Here is an 18,874-nt window from a genome sequence, read left to right as displayed (position 1 = left end):
GCACAGCGAAGTTGGTTTTGCCTATGCTTGTTTATTTAGGATGCAAAGACGCCCACACGAAGGAAAATTTATGATTCGAAAGAAGTCTTATTAATCCACCATGGCGTCCAGCGTAGGTACAGTCTTTAAGACGAGTTAGCGTTCTAGTTCTTATTAGACCTTACGACCATCGCCGCTTTGTTTTGTGACGTCCTTTACCTGAAAGGCAGTGTCTGTGGGTCGATCTTTCGTTGTGATGCGCATCCGCCCTCCCCTCTTACGCTAGCGCGGGGCTGGGCGTGACAGAAGGAAGTTGCTTCCGGGTTTAGAGTTTCCTGGGAACTAGAAGCCGGTGTCAGCGGTTAGAGAAAGACTCCCCCTCGGGGGCAAGAAGAGGTAAGGAAGTAGAGGAGCATGGGCAGGGTTTATATCATAGGACGTAAAGATTTCGAGAGATAGAGAACAAGAGTGTGTCCTGATAAACTCCAGGACTTGTCACGATAAAACGCCCCGCCTCCAGAACGAAATGCTTACTACTGCACAGCCATTGAGTAAAGGGTGCTGAAGCTAATAAGGTGCAGAATTGAAGTAGGGATTATAGTAGCGTATGATTCCCCGGGATATAGTACAAGATATAGTTCCGGGGATCTAGGAGCCGTTTTCGCCAAATTTTTGAAGAGTTGTGATGAGGAGCTTACCCCGCTGGATACCCTTACTCACAATCGTGATGCTTCAAGGAAAAAAAATAACTCCGCATGAAAGAACTCTCCCTAAGTCAGGAGTAATAACCTGCTCCTTTTGTGTAGTGCAAACTACGGTGTACATATTTTCATATATACATTATTTGCAAAAGGTCTAAGAAGTTTATGATCATGTTTTTGGTTCACCGAAGAGGTCTACTGACTGAATCCTTTACTAATAAACTAGATATTACACTTTGAGTGCTAAACGGACGAGAGCTGACTTTAAATTACAACGTTGTGTGTCTGACACCCGCCCCCAGTCCACTTTAGGCATTCTGATAATATTTTCACATATTCTGACTTGTCTTTCTCAAAGTAGGCACAATAGAAGAGCCAGGAAAGAATATGAAAGGTCCTAGGACAAGGCTTGAGAACTTGTCAAAATTATTGGTGAGGCACAAAGCTTTATAAGTCCCACAGTGCCTTATATCTTGGCTCCTATGTTCGGGTGTGTATTTCACAACAGAAAGAGTGGAAGATGCTGCAAGGTTTAATACCCTTTGAGAATTTGCTGTAGGAGATCATGATGCAAGGTTGTTCAGAGTGAGTGGGTAGGAGAGATCCAAGTGTAAGGGTCCAGTGGGAGGCATTTGGATTTACTTCTCTCTAAAAGCGGGAGACTGACTGTGGGGGGGGGGGGGGGATGGTGGGGGGTGTTTGTTTTTGAAGAAGTGAGCAATTTTTACTCCTGGCTCCGCTACATAAACAATAATAACATTGGTTCAAAATATAGGATTGAATGGGAAGCAAGGAATGTAAAGCGTTTACTTGCGAGGAGCAGCATTAGGCACGGGTGAATTTATGTAGTACTTGCTATAGGTGACGAGGCATAGAAAAAGCTCTCCGTGATTAAGAATGTAAATATGCCATCTAGAAGTGTACCACAACCGACATGCTCCGACGTCCAAATGCCTTTATAATGAAAATTACGATACTCTATAAATGTATATGACAGATGACGAGTTAAGTGGCAATGCCCCCCAATTCTGGGCTCCTGTAGGCTGGTGCAATCTGTCCCTGAGTTGCTAATGTTGCCCCCCCCCCCTCCCCCCGCGTCCGAACGCGATGCCTGGTGCACCAGCAGTGTGTCAATAATGAGGGGCAGAGGGCTCGGGCAAATGGGCATGAGATGAAGCACAGAAATATAGCTGCGCAAATCAACGGACAATAAGGTGAACAGAGAGGGGAATGGGACAAACCTAATATAACGATTAGCTAAAAAAAAAAAATATATACTGTGCAGTAAAAGTATTTGTGAAGGGAGACACGTTGAACACCACGATACATAGCTACTCTTTCTTGTGACACCCTCAGATAGTTGTTTTTTTTGGGTGAAAAAAACGCTTCACTCGTTCTTGTAATTGTTTTGCCTATTGGTTTAGCAGTGCAAGGGCACTGCTAAAAGTATACTAATTAGCAGAGGCGGTGGCCACAGACACGAAGAACCTGTCGGATAAATGCTGCATACTCAGACGAACTCACTGCAATGTTGGGAGTGGCTGTGGTGTGATTGGTACATTTTAAAATCATGTATTGCTTAGTTTGATGCCCTTGCACCTGCGAGGGAAACGAATGTTGGTAGTCAAAGTACGCAATCTCCGCCCTAAGCGGTGGACATGTTGCTGTCCTTTTGATCACTGCATATCTGGTTAACATTGACCAAGTCTTGCTACTTTTTTGGAAAATGTTGAGCTTTAAAGAACTTGTTTGTACCCTCATTTCTGAACTGCTGCTCGTAGTTTGTGACCTACGTTTTATTTCTAGAACACCCTTACCTATCATGTTTTGGTATACGTTATGATCGAGCGTGTCACCAATAACTCCTCTTTTGTTTTCGTACAAGAACACGTGCTCTGGATGTTTGCACATGGAACCGCCACTTTTACTTGTGTTTTGTCAGGTGCCATGTTCCGTGGACACAGAATAGAAAGCAATGTAAGCATGTGAGAGGGACGTTGCAAGACAATTTGCACTAAGGAATCCGGTCTCCATTGATAAAGACTAACCACTAGGACTAGATTAAGAGGATAACAGGAAGGTTAACTAAGCGTTTGTTGTAGCATAAGATGGACTTGAACCTTGTATATTATACATTCGGTTTGTTCCCGATGGTGGCATTATACACTTGGCAGTTGAATTGCAGTCGACACCATAGGGTTCCCGTCGTCATAAAATGTCCTGCTTCAACCTACCTACTGGTGTGACATCTGTTTACAGCAGCATTATTCCTGGGTCTCATGTACATGTACAGTGAATAAACACGCTGTCCGTAATACAAAATGCACAGGTCCTTGTAGGAGATCGCAGTTCCCGAACTCTTGGATTATTTTGTTCACAACATTGAACTTCCCCTGGAAGTGAAGGAGTCGTGGTTGTCAATGTGTGTGAGCTCCTGGGCTTTTCACTCGTGGTGCCTAAGGGATTGCTGGTTGAATATTATCGGTGGTTAACTTGACTTTCTTAGAACTACATTCACACACATCCTCTGTCAGAAACACTGAACAAGACTGTGCTCTCAAGAGCTCTCTGACACCCTCATTGTTTGGTTTACTTAATCTAAAACTGTAGACAATTGAGTACATTGTCTTGGACCCTCTAGTGCTTTTGAGCAAATGTTGTACCATAGAAAGGGGCATTTTTAGTGTTCCCATTATTTCTTTTCATGGTTCTAATTTTTTTTTTTTTTTTTTTTTGGGGGGGGCGTTCTGTCAGGTTTCCTGGCAATGATCCCACATCTCGTAAGTAAGCCCCGATTTATTCAGACTTCATCACGCCGGAGGATTGATGAATTCCGTCGCCCCCAGCGCTCTGCAGTATGGGAATGTTGGCCAAGAAGTCACCCTGCACAGGTCCGATGAGGGCACTGCACCTGCTGTACGGTCGTCCCTCACAGAGAGGAACTGCAAAGGTCTGTTTGCCCGCCCGGAGAGTCCTCAGTCAGGAGAGCTCGACGAGGTGGACAAGATTAAAAGCAAGCTAATGTCTGCTTGGAACAACGTGAAATACGGTATGTGACGAGAGGTTGTAGAAGTGTAACTGGGTGTACATTTGAGAGGGAGGGATGCTTTACGGCTATCAGGGGTAGTATGAAAACCTTGCTAAAACACAGTTTACTAGAGCATAGAGATGGTTTTTAGAATTGACGTTTTTTCTCTGACAGCGCTGGACTAGTTGATGATGTTACCTTATTCTTATCTCCCAGCCTTCTCTCCCCTTTTCCCATATAGCTCTTTAAAGTTCCTGAGGGAGCAATATGCAAGCAACCACCATGGCATGTCTGTCATATGTGTTGTCTTGCCACCTACCCTTTGGAGACCAGCATTGTCATATTAAGTTTGCCTTGCTTCATAGCTCACATCATTAACTACTTGTTTATATTTCCAATGGAAAGATAACTAGTGCCCTGTAAACCGGTATTGGTTCTAACTTATTGACATTTTTCCTACATGCCTATCTTGAGAGTTTTTTGCCTGAAATGCCAAGTGTTTGTTGCAAACTATGGCAGTGATGGGAATAGGCTGATCAAAGCCTGGCTTCTGTTTACTTATTTTTTGGGCAAGATGTATAGAAAAAAAGACACTGCCACTTGTCCCATTTTCAAAACGTCTGAGAATTGGTATTTGTCAATGTAGCAATTATCTGGACCAGCGGTGTCCATCATTTGTTCAGGAGGGCCTGATCCAGATTTCCAGGGTAACTGCTAACTAAGAAACACGTTTCATTTAGATTTATTGATTGCAAATATATATTATTTAGGTATCCTTATATCCTGTCTCGGGCACTACTATCCTGTCTTTGCGGCTGAGCCTGGTCTAGACTGTTGTCATGTAGCAAAACCATCAAACAACCTTTCCACATTAACCCCCAGCCTCCCATTTGCAACCTTATTTAATGAATGAATAAATTAATGTAAAATATTTACAGCATACTCTCTAGGGTATTGCTGATCCTCAGCTAACAGAGGCAAAGACAGACATTAGACAGAAAAAAGCCAAAAGCTGTAGGTGGTTAAACAGCACCTTGCTATACCAAGGAAGGGCATTTATTTGATTACCACTAAGATGATCAAAGAAATGGCCACCATGCCTGGCCCTCTTAATCTTAGGAAACTAGAGATTGGCCGTAGCAGAACAGTTGTTCTGGCAGTGACTTACTGTCCTACAAGGTTCTGGAGGTAAACGGGGCCGTAATTGTGTGTAGTTTTGTAACATAAGCAAAACACTTTAAAAATAGACAGTTGGGATCCCGTAGCAAAAAGATCTGATGGTGGGTGATGAAAGATATCAACCGCAAGAACGGAATTAATCGAGCAGCAACGTTTTTAACCGGTTGCAGTCATTATCAGGTAAGCTGGTAAATCAAGATACAGTGCGTTGTAATATTGATGTAATAACCCTCACCAGCGTTGGTTTCCCTGCCGTGTTTGTGTTTCAGACATTCACCTTGCTGGGTTTGGGCTCCACTTCTACACAGCTCTTCCAACATTGTAAGCTTTCTCTTTGATGCAACACATACTGCATAAGTACATTTTGTAACTTTTTCTCATTCTTTGCAGGTTGGGCCGTTAAAACGAAAACTAGTTTCAACAAGTCATCCCCTCTGCATCTCCTGGGGCGTTGCTACTCTTTAGACCGTGAAGGTAACTGTATAACCCATTTGTTAGCAAATGGTTGATCCAAGCCTCTTTTAGTTAAGTTGATAAATAGTTCATTCTGTTGATGGTGTTTTGCAGGGGTAATATCGCAGAATGAGTTGTAGATTATTTGTGTAATTTTAGGCATTCTCCTATCTGTCTGCATATTCCACAACTGCCTTCGAAGAGCAGTTGTTACCAAGGCAGAAAATGGGATTCATGCTCTTATTTATCTATATTATTTGCTTATGCTTCATGGGGGGATTATTTCATTTCATATTCGGTACAAGCCGCTGAACTTGCTTCTGTGTGTTTATAAGATTTGCAAGATATAGAAGACCTGGTCACAACATAATTGTGTGGTTTTTTTTAAAACTGGATTTGGATCAACATGATATATTCTTTCCTAAAAGTCATTGTTTTCCCCTCCATTAGTTATGCTATTTTCCTTCAAAAGAAGATAATATTTTATCATGCCTGTGTGAGGTGAAAAGGAAATGTTAGTGTTGAAAAAAAATGAAACACATCAACTTTAGAAGTTCATGCTATACAGCTGGTACTTCCAGGAAGTATTTCCATAAGTGAAGTTAGTGGAGCTGGACAATTGTTGGCTTAATGAATCCGGGTAGAAAAAATAAATCTTCATTTTCATGCAAGATAGGACGCATCAGTTCTTTTTAACCAGACCTCAATTTTATTTAGTTAAGCAGGCTATATGGGAGGAGGATTCAAGGGATTTTTGCCCTCAATAAGCCTACCGTGGGCTACCTCACTAGCTGCACCACAAGCTTGTCTCTGTAGATTACTTGTGATATTCTTACTTGAGCTGCCCTCTGTCCACTGTTAGAGATCTTATGTAATTGTTGAATGTAAGAGGGATTCGGGCTGAGTCTTGGGAAACTGCAGACTTTAGTTCATTCACTCAAGAGAAACATGACAGAATCTTGGCCTGTTCAGTGCAGCATGTAGGTTAAAATCTCAGAAAGGTTAGAGCCACCCCATCGATGTCTTTAGACTGCTAGTAGAATCAAGCAGTTTTGAAAACGGCTAGACTTTCTAACAGAAAGAGCAGTGTGGGGGTCAGATGGTCAGTTCTGCATTTTTACATGCCAAAGAGCGTACTTGATGCCGTGATCCGATTTGGACCAGTCTGTTAAAGTCTAGCACAGGGTTGTCTGATTTAGGCCCTGGAAGTCTGAATAATTGGTAGATTAACAGTTTCACACACATTTGATCGGTGACTAGGTGTCATAGGCCTTGGTGTTGGTATTATTGTTGTGATGTGATTCTTTGCTTGGCCTCTTTTGTTTGTGTTTTTGTGTGCACTTAAATCTGTGGTTCTTGTGGGGTATGCTTGAGCTGGTCTCGCTTGTGTTTATATGGGCGGTGGCTTGATAGTGAATAAGGTTGAGAATTTTGGTGCACCACTGAATTGCTGATCTGAGTATGGATAGTAGGGATGGAAAAGGCTGCAGTTGTTTTTGTATTCAAAGAATTTGTGTACATGAATTTGTTTACTATTTGTGATTTCATTGGCCCACTTTTTTTCCTTCATTGGTAGATCTGTTTTTTCCCCATTTGTTTCATGTCGAGCCTTTTGCTAGGGACCAAATTTATCTTTTTCCCCCAATGCTTTCCAGAAGGTACTTGAACGGAATATAGTACAGAGATATTAAAACACATAATGTGCATAATTACATTTTCGTAGATCAGAAAATACAACAATATAAAGAAGGGTTGTTTTTGTTGTGTCAAAGGTATTCTGATGAGACCCTTTGTTGCTACATTCATATTTATTGTTTCAAAGAGCATCTTCTGACACTGCAGTAAACATCAACTGACAAATGTTTAATCCCCAGGGCAGAATATAACCAAGGCTTTTTCAAAGTTTCCTTTAGGTTTGTCAATACTGTGGATTTGTGTGAATCCTTTGTCAGGTTGGGAACAAGTAACCCTCCAACAAAGTAGTGTTGTGAACTTCTACTGTCTGCCCCTAAGGATCATTCTTGTTGTCATATCAGGCATCTTTACCTTGTTGGTGAAGTGGTTTGGGATTTTTGCACACCATTGAGTGGTAGGTCTCGACGGTGCTGAAAGGGAAGAAACCAAGTGCAGTTAGTTTAGTATTAAAAGGAATTTAATATAACTGTTCTTTGCCTTTTGGGATTTCTTTGTGCAGTTTTGTTTTTTGCTCCCTCGCGGACCCGTAAGGAGCTCTTCGCAAAGCAGCAACTATCTTTCAATTTTTAGATTTCAGCCTTAAATGATTTTAGTTCTTGTGAAAATCCATTTTTGCCACTTCAAGGGTGAGAGTATTTTCTGGCAGCTGGTCAGTTGGTGGAAGCTACAAAGGCGCCATTGCAATGTTCTGTAAGTTCCACTTCTCAAAGGCTTTTTTATCCTGAAGTTCTTCATTCATGAATCCTGGCTTGCTGCCATCTTTCCTGATTTAACAATGCCCATCTTTGTCATGACGTTTTCATTGCACTTTGTAAGGAGAGCCCTTCCTTTCAATGTACTGTTATCAAACACTGATGTTCTTATCAGTGTTACACATTTTTTTCTCCAGATTTTAACAATATTTACAGTCAACACTGTCCACAGTGTGCACACATTAACACCCTGTATGCTGTGTGGGTATGAATAAATTTCAAGCAATGATTTAACACAAGCGCCCCTAGTGCACAAGAGGGGCACTTCTTCACAAGACCCAGAATCTGTCGCAAGGGATAAATGGGAAGCTGGACGCTTGTTTGGTTAGGTAGTTATGCTATCACATGGGAATCTACAAGACCTGTCACAAGTTTTTGCTTCCGAGGTGTTGTAAGTTTTGTGCATCAGTTCATAATTGGAATCTGAGAGAACACTATTTTTAGTCATGACCCAGGCTGTACCTATGGCATCCATTTTTGTTATCACATTTTTATATCCATGCCTAGATGCAAATATGCAGTCTAGCTATTGTTTAGTTGGTATCATCCGCACTGGATTGTAATACCTCCTTTTTGCATTACACTTGTAACACACAGCATGCCGAAATGTTTCTGACAACATATTGAACTGTTTGTCCCTTTAATAATCACTCAACATGTAAAAGGTGGTGCTCCACCTCCTTGGTTTCTGTTACAATTCCAGTTCCCCAAGGGAGCGTGCCGTCATAATATCCTTTCTCCAACCTGAGGCAGCACAGGCTCAGAAAAGTAATGTTGTACCAGTTTCAGATTTCCAGAGTAAGATGTGCTTTGGTTGCAATTATTATTAGTCATATGTACTTATCAACATTTATAGCTTCTATCCAGTTTACACTTCATAATTTTAAATACCAAAAATGTACATATTTTTACAAGTTTTTATTTTTTCTTGTAGCTTACAGATTTTTAAGTGTCTTATATTTAACTCTCATACCAACATATTTTTGCATTTCCTGCTGTTGTGAGCTTTCTGAGACCCTTCATGGAGCGATGTTCTGCAGAGGTTTTGAGGTAATTTGAAAAGCACAAGTTCCTAAATGTACACACATCAGAATATTATTAAAGATGGAAATCAATTTTTTTGTCCATCTGTGTGGGACTAGAACTCCGAACCCCATAATCTCAGACACCACAAAATACTACTTTGAGAGATTCTGCTCCACACAGTACTTATTTATTTTAAAGAACACCTTCCTCAACATCTCACCCAACATTAGTTTAGCAGAGTAATAAAAGAGTAACTGGGACCACGCTTCACTGAGTTCTACATCATGGAAAAGTTAAAGGGTTTTGTTTCAGAAATCCTATATTAAGCATTACAGGGAAATGCCGGATATATGCCATGAGGGCTCAGATACACTGTACATAGACAGAAATCAGAATTATTCCAAGACCCCAAAAAAAGCAAAAAATCATTAGTGGAGCAGACTGCATTTCAAGAGGAAAATCAAAAATCATAAAAGGGACTGACTGTCTCAGGAGGAATAGGAACATTTTATGAAATGGTAATAAGCGAAAACTGCAAATGCAACATGGGCTGTTTAGTGATAACGCATGTAGAGTTAATCAGAATACAAAAGGTCACAATGAAGCACGTAATACTAACCCATTTTTGAGGAAACGCTCCAGCAGCTTCAGCACTGTTGCTGTCCGGAGAAGCGCAACACAATATGAAATCCTTTTTCAAACAATGACCCATTCTTCAGTGTATTCTATCAGCCCCACATCTAAACGACGTGCAGAAATATTTTTGGGGTAGCACCGTTCAATACACAAAGTTTCATTCACAATACATGCTCTCTAAGGCAATAACCAGTTATGTCAGTGTCCTGTGCTATGCAAAGACTTTGGGAAAGAAGATAATTAGGGTGACATTGATTGAGAGGGGTAATAAGCAGGAGCAAGATGAGCAGAACACCAAAACTGCGTCCATATTAATAAAATGTCTGTGAGAAATCTGGTGGTTGTTAGAGTAGGGTTTCACCTCCCTCAACCAGCAGTCGTAATCCTTGTCAGGGTGAACCACAAAAGGCACTAAATTAACCTGTGCTTATCCCACTCGTAGCCTGGCACAAAAGCAGGAAGGCTTAATTTAGAGGCAACTTGTAAATTATTTATGCAGCATGCAAGCAGTTATAAAAACATGATTCAGCAAACCTCCCACACCAATTTAGAACAAAAGAGTAAAATGTAATAAACCATTTGACCCCAAAACAACAAAAATCCAAACAGTAGAACTGGAGATATGAAATTTCAAACATTTACGACAAGTATAGCGCCTAAAAGCACAAAGCACGATTCAAGGTTATCTGATCATGAGAGTCTGGGTGGAAGTCACAAGTTCATGCCGACCGCACTAGAGCTCAGGCTGGATAGAGGGACCAGGTTAGTCCTGCTGAAAATGTGACCCTCTAAATTCTAGTACAAAGAGGTCCGTTTGCAGTGGAGGAGCAGGGAGAGCACTGTGGACAGCCATTGCTGGAGATTTGTGTTGGCAATCACCCCAAACTGTCAATGCTGTAGGGTGTAGTACAGATCTCATGTTGCCGGTTGATGCTGATGGTGGCTGTAGCACAAAGAGTGTGGTTCATCAGACCTTTATGTTGACGGTCAGTGCAGGCGGCAAAATCTTCGTGCAAATGAGCCTGGTCGTGAAAGGCCCAAAACTTTAAGATTTCTCCCTTGCTTCAAGAAAGAGCTCAACGGATGCCTCACCATGGGTCTGGATCCTGTGAGGCACCTTTTGGGTTTTAGGAACTCACTCCAGCCAAGGTCTGCAGGGCTCGGGCAGGTTCAGTTGCAAGTTAAGAGCAGCAAGTGAGCTGGACAGTTGCAGTTGAGGCCTCTGGAGCTTGTTGTGTCCTTGTAGCTCCGAACAGGAGGTCAGACAGGTGACCCTTAGTCACTTCAGCCTCGGGTGAATGATGCAAGTCCAGTCTTCTTTCACAGACAGCAAAAAAAATCAAGGTGAAGTTGGGGGGGTGGAGATCAAGTAGTACGAGGGAGTAGGCTGCATGGCTGGAAAACATGAGCCACTTCTGATGGAATTAGGTATCTTGTCATTAAAGAGAAGTGCCTCCATTTATGTAACACCTCTAGAAAAGAACAAATGAATATGAATTAAAAAGTACATATTGTGTTATTTTTTCAGTCCCTGAGAAAAAACCTGGGTAGCCAACCTTTCTGCATAAAAAAAAAATACTGTGTGGTTACTATAGTGACACCAATAAAGTTCCTGCCTCAATTTGTGTGATAGGGGCTGCAAGGTGAGCATTTGGAGCATTTGAAAATGGAAGCAAATCGGAGTAATAGCAAATCTGATTCTCATTCTTAAAGCAGCCTTTTTGAATTTAGTTTTCAACACATATTGTATGCACACCCTGGAAGCTCAGAAAGTTTTGTGGTAGTGAGTGTTAACAGCACTGCGGTGTCACAGTCTAATACAAACATTGGCGAAGTCAGTTGGTTTCGCCCATACAAAATCTAATGGCTTTGTCAATGTTTTTATATGTTGCACAGCAGCAAAAGCTGCTGTGCAGTATGGCTCAAAAGAAAAAAATAAAAGTACTGTGACACGGCCAGCATTGACCGCGTTGTGTTGTTGTTATAGTGTATAGAGCAGAAGGAGTGTAGGAGGTGGGTTAAAAACAACAGTGGGGTGAAGGAGAGACTGCAGTTGCATGTGGAAATAAAAAATAGAGCGCACCTGCAACCAGTGGAAGGACACTGACCAGAGTAAGCAGTACTTGGTCCATGCTCCACTACATGGGTGAAGATTCCAAAGCCCAGGAGGAGCCACTAATCAAGGAAACTAGAGTGACATGCATGGAATCCAGCCAATGGTAAGCAAAGGTAATAGATGGACTAGCGCTAAGCCCCAATTAAGATTTTTGTTTTTTTCCTTTTCCTCCTTACAAGAGATTGTGCAAGCACTGCAGTCAAAACCTAAAAAAAGAATTTGAGAACTTTTCACTACCAGGACATGTGTAGCTTAAAAGTACATGTCCGACATTTTAAATACATTTCATCCTGCTCACTGGGCCGATTATGGCTGATCCTAGGTATGAAATATATATATTGAAAGGGAATGTTTAGGCCTGGCGAAAGGTTTATTTTGCCAGGTCAAAATGGCAGTTTAAAACTGCATACACTGGCTGCAGTGGCAGACCTGTTTAAAAAGGCTACTTAAGTGGTGGGTACAATAAGTGCTGCAGGCCCATTAGCATAATTTAATTTACTAGCCTTGGGTATATGGTATACCACTTTACTAGGGACCTAAAGGTAAATTAAATGTGCCATTTTGGTGTAAGCCAATTATACCATGTTTAAAGGAGAGATCTCGCGTGCTTAAAGACTGGTTGGCAGTAGAAAAGTGTGCAGCATCCTAAAGCCCACAAAAATGAGTTCAGCAAAACAAGAGGGGTGAAGGCAAAAGGTTTGGAAGACAACAGCCCAAGAGTGACAGGTCTCTCTTTTAAATGTCTAAGCAATGTAATTTCAGGTGTAACATTAACAATTCATCAATTATGACTAGAAACATCAAAAAATAGCATTCTAAAATAATGTCACCCAAAATTCTGATTTTTAGAAAAAAAAGGTTAACATCCGCATAGTTTTTTGGTCATGCCCTCATAACACATCCACAGTTCGGCCTGACGTATTGTTTACAATTCAGCAGACTTGCAACATGCCCACAGCATACCCTTAACTGTTTTCGTTGTCCCTCTCATTTGCAGTCTTTTGATTGCTTAACTACTGTAGGCATTCCTTCCTTTCTTGGGTTAGCCACTTCATGGAGCATGGACCAAGTACATATGTTCTTCTTCATCTTTTTGCAACCCACAATTTTTTACATTTTATAAGCATTTCCGTAATATTCCTACACGTGCAATGTGCTTTCTTACTTTTAACACAGGCATATGGCTTCTTACTTGTTGCTTTCACCCCATCTGTCCTCTCTATTGACACCTGTGTTACATACATCCACAACTGTACTACTCTACTATATGTTATGCCACTTTACTGTAAGCCTCTCCACTCTTTGTTACTCTGCACCGCTCTACTCTACACCACACCATTCCACTCTACCCGGCGTCAGTTCACACTTCTCTGCCACGTTACTCTACCCCACTTCATACTACTCTGCCACTCCACAGAGTGCCACTCTACACCGCTCTATGCTTCTCTGCGCCACTTTGCACAGTGCCACTCTGTGCCACTCCACTCTGCCACACTACCCTACACCACTCCACTCTAAGCTACTCCACTCTAAGCTATTCCACTGTACGCTACGCCACTCTTTTCTATGCTACTCTTCGCCGATATTCTCCACTGTACTCCATGCCACTCTATTCTTCGCCACTCCACTTTGTGCCATGGGCTGACTTTTACCCATGCAGAACAGCAGCCATGCTCCTGTATATAATGGCTAAAAAGACATTGTAAAGCCAACCGCTCTCACATATGTGATACCTTTTGGCTTTGTCAATGATTGTTCTTAAAGTAATTCACTATATTCACTTTTTTCAACCATGTGTATCTTGATGGTGTTCAGTGATTTCAGTCCATGCGAATAAGAAGCACATTTAACCTGTAGTACATTAATTACGTCTCAGGGGACAGGCTGGTCCAGATTGCCAGATCTGGTGACTTTTTTATTTTTTTATTTTGTTTTTGTTTGGTTGGTCCTTGAGAATATATCCATAGACTGGTCTGTACATCAAGGCAAGAACTATAAAAATGTGTGTAATTTGTGTTCCTAGTACCTGAGCATTCTTAACAGTGGGCCAGTCCTTGCCCTTGATGTTTTTAGATGACTTAAAGTAAAAATTCAATTTTGTCGCCTTTATTTGAAGGCCATGCATAACTGATTGTATGCTAAGCATGACTCCGATATTAGACGGCTTTCTTTAGTCAGAGAGGGCTTAATTTTGTATGAGATTCTGAGTTGGTGGAAGATGATGCATAGCAAGTATTGTGCACCTGGTATAAAGTAGTTGTTAAAATGGCATATATTCCTTGTATGCTCTTTGGTAGACTCTAAAGACTTTATTTTGCTCCATTTTTAAGTTAATAGAAAAGGCAACAACTTAAAGCTGTTTGTTATTTTCCTCTCTCTTTTGCTTTGTCAAGAATATATTACTTGGCTTCAGTTTCTTTTTTTTTGTTCTTCACTTTTAGTTGAAATAAAAAAAAAATTCTCCAAAAGTTGTTTTCTTTCACTTATTGCTTATTAATATAGCTGAATTAATCCTTTGTTTCGACTTGTACATTGATGTTGTTCAACTACGTTTAATCAGCCCATGGGTGAAGGAAGCTGGCTATCTATGAAGTGTTCCAATGTAGGGGTACCCTATGCAAATAGTACAGGTGATCCTTAATGGCTGACAGCGGTTGAAGTAACAACCGTAAATGCTCTGTTGTGTTACTGTGGGCAAGCAATTTAGCCTTAACAGAGGGGAGTGCTAAGCATTTGTTGAACAGAGTCAGTAAATGAGAAACACAATCAAGAAGAAACCTTAGACTAATTAAGAAAAATAGTACACATTTTTATTTATTTAGACACCACGATCAGGTAAGTACATTTTGAGTTAGTGGTTTTAAGAAATGCATAGAATATAGCTGTCAAATCTAAGGGATGAGCCTTGAACATGGTAATGTTATCTTATGGAGAAAACATAAACTACACACAGTTACGTGCAATCGATTTTCAGGACTGTTCTTCTGGACTTAAGGTAAGTAAGGGCCTAGGTCTCTAGAACTATCAGCAGTTTCAGGTTACCGGCTCTGGTGTGTCAGGGTGCAGAGGCGCTTTTAGTGGTGGTAGCCTCTGACTCTACGTGTTGAAGTCAATGGAGGCAGTACCTGGAAGAAAAGGGCTGAAAGTGGGGACTGGGTTACCAGTCTGGTTAAAATCAAATGGGAGAGGGAGCACAATCCTTAAGGGACTCAGCTCCGCAGAAAGCCAGTCTGTTTCAGTGGCACCAGGCTGGGGGGGCTTGGGCGCATAGGTGTTTTGTGTGGCAGGTTGGCTAGTTAGAGGCTCTCACTGTTCTTGGGGTACCTTCAGAAGAGGGGAAAGAAACACAGCAGAACAATGTCTGGCGTAGAGCTGGTCTGTGAAGTCCCTGGACGTGCAGGTACGTTTTTGCAGCAGTGGTGTTCTGGCTGAACACAGACAAGCCTTGTTGCTTGTAAAAGGCATTGGTACCCCTGATATTGGTGCAGGGAGGCTCCGTCATGCTCAGCATCTCGAAGACAGGAGGAGTCGAGGAAAAGGCACTCCTTGACACTCTGGATCCTCCTCCCAGGGTGATACTCCCACGGTGGAGCTGACTGTCCGCAAAACGGAGAACCGGGCAGTTGCACTCGGTGTGCACTGGTGCAGGGAAGTGGCTCCTCCACTTCGAGAGAGATAGTGGCTAGTTGGAGAAGTGCTGGCCTGCCTTTGAGGCTTCTGGAGGATGCACAGGTATGTGACGAGTTGGGACTTTGCATTGTTGAGACTGGTGCGGGTAGACAGGGTTTGGCGCTAAAGTCTTCAGCTAGTCCACAGTTCCTGGGTTTGTTGGCTCTTCTTTGTCCTTCTTCTTTAGTCTGTCTTATCTATGTTTTAGGTGTCGGGACACCTAAATACTGAATTTAGGGGGGCTTGGGAGGGGGAGGGGTAGTAGCCAATGAGCTGCTTACCCCTATGTTGGCCACTCCCCCTATATGACAACTTCCTGTGGGAAGTGGGCATACCCTGTCCCAGAATTTCTAAATCCACCAAAAACAAGCTGGTGGAACCCTTCTTTCGTGAAGCACATCAGGCTGCTTGTTTGATGGGAGTGACTAGCCTGGTAATGTAACATGCCTAGTTGCATAGCTAATTTCCCTTTTGCCCTGGTGCCAAATGGGCCTCAGGGCAGGGGGTGGCAGCTCCCAGGTCTGGGGGAAGACTTTAATGTCCCTTGCTTTGGTATGCATATCCACTAGTCATCCTGCTGGAGGAGGTGATAACTGAGCAAGCATTGTTTTTGGCCTCAGAGCATGGGCTGTCACCTACAAGGGGTCAGAAACTTGTCTGTGGTAGCCAGCTGGTCAGTACCCGTCAGCCAACACACTAAGAGCCTGTTAGGTTTTAGGTGGCACCTCCTGAGGTGCCTTCTGAGTGCATGTCATAATAAATCCAATACGGGCCTCATTATCGGTTTATTAAGACAAAGTGTTTGATACTGTAATGACGAGAGCCCAGTGCCTACCTTAAGATAGCTTCCCTGTTCACTTGCAGTATCTAGGAATCAAACTAGACATTACAGGGGCATATCTGCTCATGCAGATATGTCTTCAAATCACATGTAATGTACCCTGTCTTAAGGCTCCAAGACCTGCTGTAGGGGTGACTTATGTATGTTAGATGCAGTGATTTGAGGCATTGCACCCAATGAGTGTGCCATGTCGTGTTTTCACTCATGGCTTGCACTATGACACTCTGGGGGTCATTCTAACTCTGGCGGGCGGCAGAGTCCGCCCGCCAGAGTTCCCCCCTCCAGAATACCGCACCGCGGTCAGAAGACCGCTGCGGTTATTCTGTGTTTCCCGCTGGGCTGGCGGGCGACCGCCAGGAGGCCGCCCGCCAGCCCAGCGGGAAACCCCTTCCCACGAGGAAGCCGGCTCAGAATGGAGCCGGCAGAGTGGGAAGGTGCGACGGGTGCAGTTGCACCCGTCGCAAATTTCAGTGTCTGCTGAGCAGACACTGAAATTCTTTGTGGGGCCCTCTTACGGGGGCCGCAGCAGTGCCCATGCCATTGGCATGGGCACTGCAGGGGCCCCCAGGGGCCCCACGACACCCCATACCGCCATCCTGTTCCTGGCGGGCGAACCGCCAGGAACAGGATGGCGGTATGGGGTGTCTGAATCCCCATGGCGGCGCAATTCAGCAGGGCAGCGGAAAACCGGCGGGAGACCGCCGGTTTTCCTGTTCTGACCGCGGCCAAACCGCCGCGGTCAGAATGCCCTGCGGGGCACCGCCAGCCTGTTGACGGTGCTCCCGGCGGTCAAGGACCGCCGGGGTCAGAATGACCCCCTCTGTCTGCAATGGCAGCCTATGTGCAATTTGTAGGGGGTCCTTTAAGTTGGCACAATACATGCTGCTTCCTTTAAGTTGGCACAATACATGCTGCAGCCCTTAGGGACCCTGTTTAGCATCCAGGCCCTAGGTACCAGGAGTTCCACTTACTAGGGACTTAGAGAGGTACTAAATTGTGTGACTGTTGTATACAAGTGGACCTCTTACCTTGTTTTAGGGAAAGAGCACTGACACTGGGAACCTGGTTAGTAGGAACCCTGTGCACTTTAATTTAAAAAACCTCCGTACCAGTGGCAAAAACTGGAAGTGACTGTGTCAAGGGGCTCTTTCCTACAATAGTTAATTAGACATGAACTAAGTTAATTGCCACTTATTCATCAATGAATCAGTGACGTAGTTACTCAACTAGGCTCTGTCTCATGGCCAATTGAAGTCACATGCATATCATTATGTATATTTCTTCTTTTGCTGTATATGATTTTTGCTGTTTAGTGTAACATGAGGCTTGAGAGCTAAAGGGTGTTTTAGTTAACGATTTCCCTCTGCTGTTTTGTAGATAACATTGAGAGGTTTCAGAAGGACTTTGTCTCCAGAGTCTGGCTTACATACCGACGGGAGTTCCAGGCACTGGAGGGGACGTTGTGGACAACAGACTGCGGCTGGGGCTGCATGCTACGCAGTGGGCAGATGCTTTTGGCACAGGGGCTCCTGGTGCATATCCTCACCCGAGGTGAGTCCTGGTGTTATGTATGTGTGGGGGAGACTTAAATAGCAGCTTAACCTTTGTAATCCATTATTAAGAGTGACCTCACTGACCTTTGTAAACTCCCAACAGTTAGGAAATATTTTGTGAGGAAGTGTATCTAACCCAAGGGAAGTTGTTCTTTTAATAAATTCATGGAACATTGTCCTTGTGGCAGAACTGTGTGCCAATACTGATGAGGAGAGGGTCTGTTACAAGCCACTTACGTTGCAGTTAACAGCAGAACTTGAGCTCACCTTGGAAGCATTGAGCGGAATTTGGATATTGTTTGAATGGAAACACATTTTTACAGGTATGCAACTCTTGGCACCCTATGACGTCTTCACCTAGCCAGCTGCTGCAGTTATCGTTTGCAGAAAGTTTACTGCATGCATACAAGTATGCCACATGGAGAGGCAAATTGGTATTTGGAAGAAGGGACTATTAAACACGTTTAAAAATAACACCAAATTGATTTCTTACTAAGGAGTCTGATTACCTGTCTGAAAAAGCCTTCATTCTCTCCAGGTCAATGCTTAGTAAACCCCTTTGATGGAAAAAAACAGACTTGTTCTCTTCCTTTGGCTGAAAGGCCTCTTATTTGTCTGCCATGATTTATAAAGTACAAATCTAAGAAGTACTGTTTGTCTGCTGCAGTAGTTGGGGTGGCATCTGATTTAAGATTAGTGGTTGCTGATCTCACCTTAAGGTGGGTTCAGACACTAGGGACATCAAGGTGGGAATAACCTGGTTAATCATATTCTATTGATTAATCTCTCCGTTTGTGTTCCTTTGGGTTCTGGGGCATCTAAAAGCCATCGAAGCCTCTTGCGCTATCCTATCGTCTCTGTTTACTGTTAACCACTAAGGCTTCTCTGATGACCTGTATATACCATGCTATGAATCCACGTGGTATATAAACACACCTACAAGTCCTCTGTGACTGTAGGTCGTATAGGTTGTTGAACAGCCAGGTTCTAGGGGTCTGGATGGAGATGTTCTTAGGTGGGATATTGTACAAAACACTTGCACGTGAAATTGAGCAGCGTCACACATAGGATGCTGTTATCATATACCATTTTGTTTTCCTCATTAACGTTGCAGTAGACCTTGAAGAAGGGCTTTTCTCTGATAGTAGTCTATGCTTGTAGTTTTTTAAGCTCTATTGATATACAGAGAAATCAGATTTAAAAAGCCATGCAGTAAAATAAATTTTAAATTGCATACAAGCAACAG

General features: G+C 42.9%; 1 protein-coding gene across 1 annotated transcript in view; it reads left to right on the top strand.

Moving 5' to 3' along the window:
• Nucleotides 1-260: 260 nt before the first annotated feature.
• The window catches only part of ATG4D (autophagy related 4D cysteine peptidase), a 74,922-nt gene continuing 56,308 nt past the window's right edge, over nucleotides 261-18,874 (top strand). The window contains exons 1-4 of the mRNA XM_069231811.1: nucleotides 261-375; nucleotides 3,435-3,729; nucleotides 5,278-5,361; nucleotides 17,453-17,626. Coding sequence (XP_069087912.1) covers nucleotides 3,507-3,729; nucleotides 5,278-5,361; nucleotides 17,453-17,626 — 481 coding nt within the window. The 5' untranslated portion in view covers nucleotides 261-375; nucleotides 3,435-3,506. The remainder of the gene's footprint in view (nucleotides 376-3,434; nucleotides 3,730-5,277; nucleotides 5,362-17,452; nucleotides 17,627-18,874) is intronic.

This window comes from Pleurodeles waltl, chromosome 4_2 (genome assembly GCF_031143425.1).
Source record: "Pleurodeles waltl isolate 20211129_DDA chromosome 4_2, aPleWal1.hap1.20221129, whole genome shotgun sequence".
Taxonomy (NCBI): domain Eukaryota; kingdom Metazoa; phylum Chordata; class Amphibia; order Caudata; family Salamandridae; genus Pleurodeles; species Pleurodeles waltl.
This window is presented reverse-complemented; position numbering and strand designations above follow the sequence as displayed.